The sequence below is a fragment of the Marmota monax genome, unplaced genomic scaffold (genome assembly GCF_021218885.2).
Source record: "Marmota monax isolate L192 unplaced genomic scaffold, Marmota_monax_Labrador192_F-V1.1 WCK01_AAM20220418_F8-fsc00063, whole genome shotgun sequence".
NCBI classification, from domain to species: Eukaryota; Metazoa; Chordata; class Mammalia; order Rodentia; family Sciuridae; genus Marmota; species Marmota monax.
This window is the reverse complement of record NW_026693726.1, coordinates 4,435,687-4,447,737: the sequence shown is the minus strand read 5'-3', so window position 1 is coordinate 4,447,737 and position 12,051 is coordinate 4,435,687. Positions and strand designations below refer to the sequence as shown.

Genomic DNA, 12,051 nt, shown 5'->3' with positions numbered 1-12,051 from the left:
GTGTTCTACCGCATCATTGTGCAACAATACTCACACGCTATTCACTCACTTCCTGCTGCTCAGTAGGAATTGCCAGATTCTGGAACACACAACTGGAAAGGTTTCATGCAAAGATATTTGCAAAAAGTAACCCAAGTTTCAACCTCAGCTTTAGCATTACCTAATGGTGGCTTTGAGTAAAAGTCACTCTGCTTCAATTTCCCACATGTGTAAACTGGAGATAATGATAAGATTGAATTCACAGTGTTGATGGAGAATCAAAGTTGATGTTTTTTTGCTGACACGAGAAGACTGTCCCTAAGGTCTGTGGCCCTCCTGCCTATTCCCAAAGTCAGAGGGGCCAGAAGCCTGAGCTGGTTGGTTCCCTGGGCCTGCTACCTTGGGGTTGCATCTATAGGGGAAGGATGCTCTGTTTGGCTGAGTGACTTCACACACCACAAGGCTCTGCTCCATGCTGCACACCCTCACCCCCCAGCAAATTCCTTGAGCCATCCTTCAAAACAGGAGGTGGGAAAACAACAAGTAAAAGGAAACTTCCCAGTGGCATCTGCAAACTAACCACCAGCAATTTCTTCTTCTTCTTCTTTTTTTTTTTTTTTTTGGTGTTTATGATTTCTGTTGGGATTCTACATGGAAATTTTGGCAGAAAACCACTTATTGTCTCATGCCCTTCATTCCCCTGCCCTCCTTAAATCACTCCCATTTCTCCCTCCTCAGGCATATAGTTCTTTGCCCAAGGCTCTTGATGCAAGAAATACTCATAAGCTGTAACAGTAGCGGAGGCATCCTTACTATTTCCCAGGTGTCAGGCTACCTCTGTGCATCTCACACATTAACTCAGTAACCCTCACACAGACCCATGAGGTGTGTGTCATCACCCAGTGTCACAGACCTGAAGGTGAGGAGCCCTCACAAGTGAATGAATTCACGAGTTCAACCCCTGGCACCTCAAGGATGGTTAAGATAAGCACCTACATAAATATAGGTCTTTGAGTCAGGCTGGAAGAGAGTCAGGATTATATCCAATGTTCTCATAAATTTTAGAAATACTGAGGTTCCAAGGTTGGTGTGGGGACGAGTGTAAAAGAAGGGTGAATACTTACAATCAATGTGTGCTGTGTTCGTGTCTGAAAACATCACCGTAAAGCCCAGGAATTTGTACATTTAACATGTGTTAGTAATAATAAAAGAAATATTAACTATATAAAATAGAAAGTAGAAAGAAAACTTTCATCCCATTATTGAAATAAATTAGTTTTTATTATAGAATTTTTTAAAAATATTTTTAATGTAGAAAAACATCTTGCCTTTGTTTTGATGTATATACTTTCCTTTTTTTTTTTTTTTTACTTCAAACTAGAACCGCCCTGTGTATCACTTTACATCACACCTCTTCCACACGGATTGTGATTTGACATTAAGAATTTTGAAAATATCACTTTAAAAAGGATGATATCTAAGTGTATCATGTTAGACAAGGTCATGGGTCTTAAGATTGTGATTAATCTTCATTCTCTTTAAAAAAATAACTTTTGCAAATTGTAGTAGTGCTCACTATAGACTATTAACTTGAAAAATGTGAAAAGAAAATAAAGAACTCATATGTGTGCTTCTGATATGCCAAACCCTGTATTAGGAGCTCAGGATTCAAGTGGACAAGTCATGGCCCCTGGTCTCATGAGATTTGCTAGTAGAGGACAGAGAGAGGCAGACACAAAATCACAGTGTAGCATGGCAAGGGTTTCTGCAGCCAGAGTGGACTTGTCCTCCCTGCCTCTAACTGCACCTAAAGACCCTGCCCTGCTTCTTATCGAGACCAACACGAGGACCTGTGCTCTGGTTCCCCCCTCTATTTCCACTCCAGTACTTCACTCCTGTGGCTACTCCAACTTTGCCACATCCTCTTTTCCTTTCTACTGAATCATTCCCACTGAAATCCAAATTAAAGATCTTCTATTTAAAAACTACCCCCCCCACTTGATCCTGGATCCCCTGGGTACACCACCCCATCCCTGTGCCTCACTATGGAAACTCTCCCACTTCCTGTCTCTTGGCCACCCCTTCTCCCCTCCCCAGTCCACTCCATTCTCAGTGTCTTCCTGCTTCACAGCAGAGCTGCAAATGAGAGTCACGAACACCTAATATCTAGCCAGCCCAACATTCCCTTCTTGTCCTCATCTTATGCAACTCTGGCTTCATGTGACACAGTAACACTCCATTCTCTCATTCTTGAAACCCTACTCATGAGGATTTAGGGATACCACATATTTTTCTGCCTACCTCACTACTAGTCTCTACAATTTATTTTTTTCTTGAAAGCTCTTCTTGGTCCCATTTCTAATTGTTAGAATGCCAACAATTCAATCTTAGGTCCTCTTCTCCACTCACACTCTTTCCCCTGTGGGGTGCCATCAGTCTCCCAGCTATGTGATAAATAGGTATTGACTATTGAAAGAAAAAAGAGGAACAACAAAATTATAAAGAGACTGCAAGATGCCATGTCTACCTGAGTTTTAAAACATCACAGAGAAATAGCATTTATGATTCCATCATTTAGAAATAACCACTGATAACTTTTGAGTATAGTTGCCTTTCATATATCATAGACACTGAGATCAGGATCATACACTGTGTTTTATACACTGCTTATTTTTAAACTTGAAGTTAGATCACAGTAGTTTTTAAAAATATACTTCCCTCTAGTTTTTTGATGTCACAAATTTTAACACTAAAGCTGGTTAACCTGTATTTTACAGCTAATTTTTAAAACTTGAAATTGATCATGAGTATTTTCCCTACAAAGAGTAAAGTTTTAAAATAATTTTAAATGAGGGTGTACTATAATTTATTTCACTATTAATCCATTACTGGATATTTAAAATCTCTCCACATATTAGTGGTAAAGACACAGTAAGGAGATATAGGGAAGGATTGACTGGATTTCTGGAGAGCATGGGACTAGAGTAAGAATCTGCCACTTTGTAGCTATGTGGGCTTAGGTTTTGTTTTAACTACCCAAGCTTCACAACTCCTCCATAAACCAGCTAATAAAGAGTGTGACTATCATAGAGACATCAGGATCCCAAGTGGAATAATGTATGCAAAACTCTGAGCATTGATGGTTATCTTTCTGCAACTCTGTCTCTGCATTTTATATATACATATATATGTATATATAATATTTATTTATTGCCTACAAATATATATAAAGTGTGTTTGATGGTGGTATTGGGGGTTGAAATCAGGGTCATGTGTATGCAGAGTACATGCTCCACCACTGAGCTATGCCCCCAGCCCTCTATGACCTTAGAACAGATACCACAGGTAAAATTCCTGAGCAAAAGGATCAGCATATTAAGGTTGTCAATACATGTCATTAAACTGCTTTTCTGAAACCGTGTTATCAATATGTATTAGCAATGCACATAGTGTTCATTTTTACCACACTGTAAACTGTGCTGATTTTAAATCTTTGCCAATTTGATGGGCAAGGGGCTGAACACTGACTCTGACCTGACAATTCTGATGACTGTATGTGAAGTCCAATAGGTTTCCTGTCTTCCTATAGTTGATAATGAGAATGCTTTTCTCTTGCAAAGTGTCTGTTTATGGATTCTGCTCATTTCTTTTTCTAAGCTATTTATTTTTATTTTATTTTTTGGGGATACCAGGGATAGAACTCAGGGTCTCTCATCTATTTTTCTTAGTAAATTGCTATAATCATAGTTTTTGTTTTATTACCTACAAATATTTTGCTCAGTTTTGTCTCTTAATATTACCTGTGGCTATTAAAATAACATTTGTTTTCTTTACTGATTATAGAAGGAATAAGGGAATGTTATAGAGAATTTGAAATATATGCAAAAGAACAAACATGAAAATGATAAAACCCCAAATTCCAGACATCATCAATGTTAACATTCTGGGGGGTTATCTTTCCATGTGCAGCCATTTTTTTATTCAATATATATTTAATGAGTGCCTTCTATAGGCCAGGTACCATGATAGAGTTAAAGTAATGAATATACTATATAGCACATATAATTTTTGACAGAACTGAGAGCAAACAACATTTATATGGTCCTCTTCTCCACTCACACTCTTATTCTTCAAAATAGTACTTTTTAAAAGTAACTTTTTACTAAAAAAATACTGTTTAAGGAATTATTACAAACTAAACACATGGGTTCAACCAATACCCACATCAGGAAACAAACCAATAATCAGAATTCCATAATTAGAGCTGTTTCTTTTTATAAATACTTGCCTTTATTTCTCGTTGATACAAATTCCTACATGTGTATCAACCATTTTTAGGCTTTCAAAGCTTATCATCCAATGACCCTCCAAAAATTCTGATTTACTTATATTTTATCCTTGTGTTTTATCCTTTTATATTTTAACTCTTTAATTTACCTATTTTACTATAAGCATTGAATAATCCACTCCTTTACTTTTGTTAGATTTAACTGAACACATACAAAATTTTTCCGCAGGTTGGGTCTATGCCCTGATAGCCAGTCCAATGTCAATGTTGGGCCATAAATCTATGTTTCATTGTAGAATATAAAACATTTTAATAATTGGTTGAGACAGATGCGCACCTATCACATTTTTGTCAAAAATTTCTAAGTACTTCTGCCTATCCTTACAAACAGAACTTAGAACAATATTGTTCTATCGTGAAAAAGAATAGGAAAGAAGGTGCATTTAGTCAAACTTCTCCTGTATCTGTAGTAAGATGTTCTGGTTTTATTTACCTATTTCTTATAAATACCTTTCATATAGTTTACTCCTTATTTTTGTTTGAATTTGTGTTATAGATACTGCTGCTATTTTATAGCTTAATTTTTTGAGGTGTTAGAATTCTAATATAGGAAGACTATTCAGTTGTAGATGTATTTTTGTATTGTTTAATATTTGTGAAGCCTATTATAATAGACTATTCTATTATTCTAGGACTATTCTAGCTGATTCTTCTCAGTTTTCTATGTACATAAATTGCTTATCAAAACCAAAAATGTCAATCTCTTTCATTTCATTAATTATAGTTCATGTCCTACTATACTTCTCAAACTTTCCAGAACAGTGCTGAATAGCAGCACTGACAGAAAATATTCTTATTTTGTTTCCATTTTAGTGGCAATTTGTCCATATTATCTTACTGCTAAGTTCAATGCTGGCTATTGACATAAGGTAAGTGTCTTGTATTAAACTACTCTAGATTTTGACTCCTAATTTTCTGATATCAAATTATGGAATTGTATAATATTTTCACAGTCATATTTCTAACTTCAGATAAAGGTAAAAGTAAAAGATCTTATGAGAAATGATGAAGAAATAGGAAGAAAATAAAAATTATCTATTAGTAATGATAATAAATAAAATACAGGCTATGCTTCTTTCTTGGCCATCAATTGCAATGCAGCTAAATTCAATACAATTTATTATGTCTACTCATCATTTGTTGCTTGAAAAGCTTCTTTTTCTCGCTAGGCTGAGCATACAATAGCTGGAGACACAGGAAGGCAAATTCAACTCTATGTCTTCTATGTGGAAGGAAACACAAATTGGTATTCTATTCTAAGACAATATAAGAGTTCAATTAAAAAAAACTTCTTTAATAGTCAACATGTATAAGAATATTAAAAAGTATGTTGCCAGGATTTTAAAAATGTAATCCCTTCTAGTTTTTGAATTCATAGGAGAAAATAAACAAACATGCTACAGCTTATGTAACAGAGCTGAAAATGAGAAGTGGATTGGGGGGTGTATATGCATGGTTGTTTGCGTAGAGGAACATTCATGTTTAGGCTGTAATTATTGATATGCCCACACACTTTCATAGAGTTATTTTTGGCTCACGGAAGGGTATGAAAGCTGAGGTCAGCTTGAGCCTTTCCTATAGCATCTTCCTTACCAGCACTCATAAAACAAAAGAGTTTCCTCTTTGTTTATAGGAGGTAAAGCATTTTCTAGGTGAATTATATTTATTCAATTAAAAAATCAACTTCTGAATTAGTTTAAATATTTTATACTTTGTAGAGCACAAGTATTATTAGATAGTACAGTGTGCTATACTTGAAATCACTTAATATTGGCATAACTGATATTTTGAAGATGTTTTTTCCTAAACATAAATCTCTAAGTAAGACAGATTTAAAAAATTAATCAATAATAATCTCAGTTTTAGAGTAATAAAGTATTGCAATTTTAAAGACTAAGGTGCATTTCTTTGCTTTACAAGGAAAATCATTGGACCTTACTATTTGGAAATGATGGTTTTACCTAGACACTGTCCACAATCTCCTCTCCTTGGCCTTGATTCATCCAACTGAGACCAGAACCTTCTGCCCCATGCCATTTTTTTTTTTTTAATGAAAAAGGTGTAAACAAGGGGCTCCAAGTACAAAGGCTTAAAAATCAGAGCTGGGACAGGGAGTCTATAGAGGAAAGGACCCAGAAAGGGTGGGAATATTCTTGTTGTGAATCCTGACATCAAAGAATTCTCTTTGTCCCAACTAAACAATGCACCAGGAGAGCAGAGAAGGGAGTTCCAACATAGCCTCACTCTTAACTGGGTGTAGTATATGGGACAGCTTCACACACGTGTGTTCCCAGGGTTCAGACTACTTCCCATCCCTGATCCCTCAGGAGTAATGTGTGACCTGGGACCAGAGGTGTGGTTCCTACTCACTCTTTAAGATCACCACCTCAACTACACCAGTTAGGATGGCAACCATAACGCTAGACTGAAAGAAAACTCAATATGAGCTTCGTCTATTCAGATTTACAGCCATCTCTTAACTATGGAAAAGTCCAGATTGAGGATGAGCAGCAGGGTAAACTGAGACATTATTGTTGCTGAAGGACTTTCTTCACTGTTTGCAGATGCTTTTCAATAAAAATCCAACAGGAAGAGCTCTTTCTTTAGTCAGGAAGAGTCATACTTAAGTAAAGACACTAATAAAAAGAAAATAAAAGAAAACTAACAAACAAAAAACCCAAACCCCATAAACAAACAAACAACAAAAAACCCCACAAAAACAAACAAACAAACAAAAACCCAAAACACTCCAATTCCATACTGTCATTCATAAAAAATGACTTCCATACAAGCATCATTGTATTGTACTTGGAGAATTTTTTTGCAAAATGATATGTAGGATGCTGGTCAGACTTAGAAATAGGAAAGCCTGAAGCACTATGGAAATAAGGTCTAAACCTGTCTAAGCTGAAAGAAAATATTTTATTTTATCCTACGATAATTATGTCTCCCTGTCACTCATGTTCCTTAGCATGTCAAAGATTTTTAATTATATAGAAAAATAAACTTTCTGCTTTTTCTTTCTTTTCCTGAAGTGTCAACAAAATTAATGATTATGATTTTTTTTAATTTAAAAAGTCAGTGAGATGTGAAGCAGGACTTTTTTTAAAAAAACTAAAATGAGCTAAATTTTGTGTTTCTTAGACTTAAGATATTTCTAAATCTCTCTCTCTCTCTCTCTCTCTCTCTCTCTCTCTCTCTCTCTCTCTTCAGGGATTGAACCCTGGGGCATTTAAGCACTGAGCCACATCCCCAGCCTATATTTAAAATTTTAAAATTTGAGACAGGGTCTCACTAAGTTGCTTAGGGCCTTGCTAAGTTGCTAATGCTGGCTTTGAACTTGCAATCCGCCTGCCTTTGCTTCCTGAACTGCTGGGATTACAGGCACACACAACAATGGCTGGCTTCCAAATTTCTTTAAAAATTATAACCTCAATTTGCTAAATCATATTCCCAATAACCATTTTAAGTACACACTTTGATAACACAACAAATATTACTGGGAGTCCTCACATAATGTATTTCATTATTGAGAATCATATTAAGCAAGAGTGAACCAAGTTACACAGAGGGGTAGCTGGCAAAAAGCTAAGAATTTAGAAGAAAAAAAGGCCAAATGTCAACAATCAGAGTTCAGAAATCATACTCCAAGCTAACCATGAAATTGTTAAACGCCTTCAAAAATATGCAATTTAAATATATTAAAATATTCATGTCCCCTGCCACCACACACTGCTGATGGGTGTGTGAAAGCAGGCATTACCCCGTCATTTCTGCCTGATGAGACATTTCTGGTTTTCTTAAGAACATTACGCCAATAAACTTATTTTGGCCAGAAATATTTTTACATTTTTATTTCGAAAGAAACTTATATTTGCAATGACCAGTCCCAGGTTTGTTGAACTACAAAAATATAAATGAAAGATTGAAAAGAAATATAATTTTTAAGTTTACTTTAAGTACAATTTTATTTTAAAATTTTAATGCAAATCTAGACCAAAGACAGAATCCATGTGAATCTTTTACTGTTACTTTTGTTGATACTTTCATAGTACTCTTATGTAAAATAACTTAAAATCAACTTTTATAAGGCTGGAAGCTTAAAAACTTTCTCCTACTATTGTTTTATGTATTTGGTTGATGTATCTTTGTTCCTCTTTCTACTTTACTTTTAATAATAAATAGTCCTCATACACAGACCACAAGTTTTTCTTTTTCTTAATAGGGGTTTACAGGAAAAAAAAAATTTCCACATCTGTAAACTAGAACTTTAAACATCTACTTCATATATATTTGTTTAAGGACAATTTAGTCTCAACATACACTTCAGTGTGAATAATGCCCATTGAACAAATAAAAATCTATATTAAACCAAAACTGCATTTAGAAGATTTTTGGTCTATATTATAGTAAGTTATTACTTTGACTAGCTTCTCATTTTTTCACCACACGGTTTTGGCACTGTATAGATAAGCTGTGGCATTTTTAAGAAGGTGAAGTTTCAAAACAAGAGCAAATTACTGTTAATATCTTCTTGATGGGTGTTATTAACACCTATTAACATCAATAAGAGTAACAGGGTTGTACCCAGGGCAAAATAGTAGCCTACTATATCTTTAGTAACAAATGGAAATTTAGGGATGAAATGTTAACATTTAGTGAAATACTGAATTTTTTGTGCTGCTTTTTCACGAAGTGAAATACAACCATAAATCAGAAACAGCTTTTGAAAATAAGTATGATTATTAAGCTTTTATGAAGGCAATTCTGAACTCGTCACTCACTTAGGATATTTCCACCTTAAAAATAGCAATGCCTTATATGTAATTTTCTGGAGAAAAGTGGACACTTTTAAATGCAAAAAAATTTGCATTTTATTTCTAAGTGTAAAATCAATATTTCACTTAGAAATGGAAAAAAATAAAGCACATTTAAATAATTTTATTGCACTGGAAGTTGCCAATTCGTCTGTGAGTAGATTCATTGCAGATGAAAAGAAATCAAAATACAGGACAGATGTTGAACAAACCGCATTTAAGTTCTGTCACACACTGGCATTTTTCAAAAGATTTTGGATCATCTATTAAATAAGGTGCATTTTGCTTGATTTTGAAAAGGGAAACATCAGGAAATATTTAAAGGCCAATTGCTGCCAATTAACTTTGATCAGTTAAAGTTCTATTTGAATCTTTCAGATTCTTCTCCTGTCTGAAATAACATACATTTATAAAATCTAGCAAAACAACAACTTGATGATTAATGCCTGTTGGCAGCCCTACCACAAGCTTGCTTAACAGCAAGATTTAAATAAACAACTGTCTCTATTAAGGAGGGAGTGAAATGTAGTTTTAGTCATGTTTTCTCATAATGGAGATGTGAAAAAACAATATTCTTTATTCTTAAGAATGTGGCTTACCAAGATCCTTGTGTTTGTCAGTCCCCATAACACATGGAACATTACAAAAGTTTCCCCAAAATTGCAATTGACCAATAAAACCATCAGCAGTTAGAGAGAAGAAATCTTAGCAATCCAAACAGCAGAGGCCTGACTTAAATATTCTTCAGACAACTGTACTAGCCAGAAAAGCATCTGATCTAATACACTCAGATCCTAATGCAGACTGGATTTGCAAGGATCGTGAGTTCTATTGAGTTCTAAAGGAAATACATCTCAACAGTCATTATAGAATTGAGAAATATGAAGCTTCTGATAATCAACAAAATGCAATATTTAGGATTCTTGATATCAAATTTTAATCCTTACCAATGGGTCATATGGGATCTAACTTTGAACCACAACAGCCAAAATAAAGCAAAACAGAAACACCATGAAGGCCAAATATTGCTGTATAGTAAAAAAATCCCTTTAATTTTTCCAACTATTTATTTTTAAATATAATATTCCATTGTTACTTTCAAAATCGGCCAGCTATTTTCAGACATGCAACATAGAATATGTGCAAAACAACTGGAACTTACTTCTAAGTCATTGAAAAACAGGTGTGTGTCTGCCAAGTTGAAAATCATTTCCTCCATTCGTAGTCCCAGGGAAACTGAAGTGGGTGGATCCTAAAAGAAGAATTGTAAAGGTCAAAAACATATAAACTCCTCAGATTACATACAATAAAGTGTCATGTCAAAAGGGAATCTTTATCAGAAGAGGTGGAAAGCAAGAGACACACAAGAAGTCCTGGGCTCCAGCTGCTTTTAATGTGTATTATTTACTCTGTGTACAAAGTTCAGGGACTTACTGCATACAAAGTGCCCCAAACATTTGTTGTTACTTTGCATAATGAAGAAATAACTTATTGCCTATAATATTAAAATAAGACATAGGGTTACTTAGACATACAGAAGAAATTAAGCTTTATGTATCTGTTTCAGGAGCAAGAAATTCGGTGAATCAAGAAGTCATTGTTTATATTACACCACTGATTAATTTCACAAAGGTGGTAAATATAACTTCTCTAGATGATAACTCTCTATCATCTCTATTTATTTGGACTGCATGTCAACTTCAAGTATACTCTAGTTAGGAAGCGGTGGCCAAGCTGATCATCTGGCATCATGTCCAGCTCAGGATATTGATCTTAACAAACAGCTGGTACCATTCACTGAGAGGGGAACACTAGTATTCAGAAATGTCTAGTGGCTTCTAGTACTTTAAGCCTTGAATCCTAGTGGTGAGTAGTCAATCTTTCCCATATACACATATCTTGATATCTCCTGCTACTGAAATGAACTCAGAGCCTATGCAGCTATTTGTATTCTTTTTTTAAAATTCTTTTTAGTTGTAGTTGGACACAATACCTTTATTTTATTTTTTAATTTATATTTGGTGCTGAGGATCAAACCCAGCGCCTCACATGTGCTAGGCAAGCACTATACAGCTGAGCCACAACCCGAGCCCCTATTTGTATTTTTTATGGTGTTACTGTATTTGTAATGTATCAAACCCAGGAAACAACATGTTTCATAAGCTGAAATATTGCAGACTAAGTAAAGAAGAAAAAATTTCCAAAGAGAAAGTACACAAGGGATATAAAACAAGTGAAGATTTTATTGGGAATCTAAAAATAATATCAACTTTTATGTGCATGGCATCTAAAGTTTTTCCAAAAAAAACCCCATTTCTGATATACTTCTTTATTATCAAAACAAACATTTGGAGTAAGTACATTATCTACCTGTATCATCATTTAACATAGGAAATTGTAATTAGAGAAATTATACCTAGGTTACACTACCCATCTGGAGGAAGTGTATTCTGTACCTTTGAGCATTATATTAGAGTTGACAACATAAAACTCCAAGAAAGTAAGATCCTAATTATCCAATCCTGTCCAACATAAGTTGTACTATCTTCATCCCAAATCTCAAGACTTGCGTGTGTCTTACATGCACTCTATTCTCCGTATATCTAAAGTCTATCATGTCTATCTTCTCCTGCCCTTTGGGAGGCAGCAAGAAGTGATAGAAGAATCCTAGATTGAGAAGCCAGGCACTAACTTTGCTCTACCATAGAAAAATAACTTTAAAATTTTTATCTCTCAATTTGGTACACTTAAATGTCTGATTAACCAGGAGAGAGCAGGAGCCTGGATTGGAGGGATGGAAGTTACTTCCCTAGCAACTATCACAGGCCACTCTGCTGCAACCAGGAAGGTAAAGCCAGCACCACCACACTTGCCAGATCCACCCACCCCATTAGCACCCCCACTCAC

General features: G+C 35.0%; 1 protein-coding gene across 10 annotated transcripts in view; it reads right to left on the bottom strand.

Annotated features, from left to right (window-relative positions):
• Window positions 1–12,051, bottom strand: part of Eya1 (EYA transcriptional coactivator and phosphatase 1) — a 315,245-nt gene that overhangs the window by 32,218 nt on the left and 270,976 nt on the right. For all 10 annotated transcript variants that reach the window (XM_058584409.1, XM_058584408.1, XM_046460578.2 and 7 more), the window contains one exon: window positions 10,307–10,396. In XM_058584409.1, the coding sequence (XP_058440392.1) occupies window positions 10,307–10,396 (90 nt within the window). The remainder of the gene's footprint in view (window positions 1–10,306; window positions 10,397–12,051) is intronic.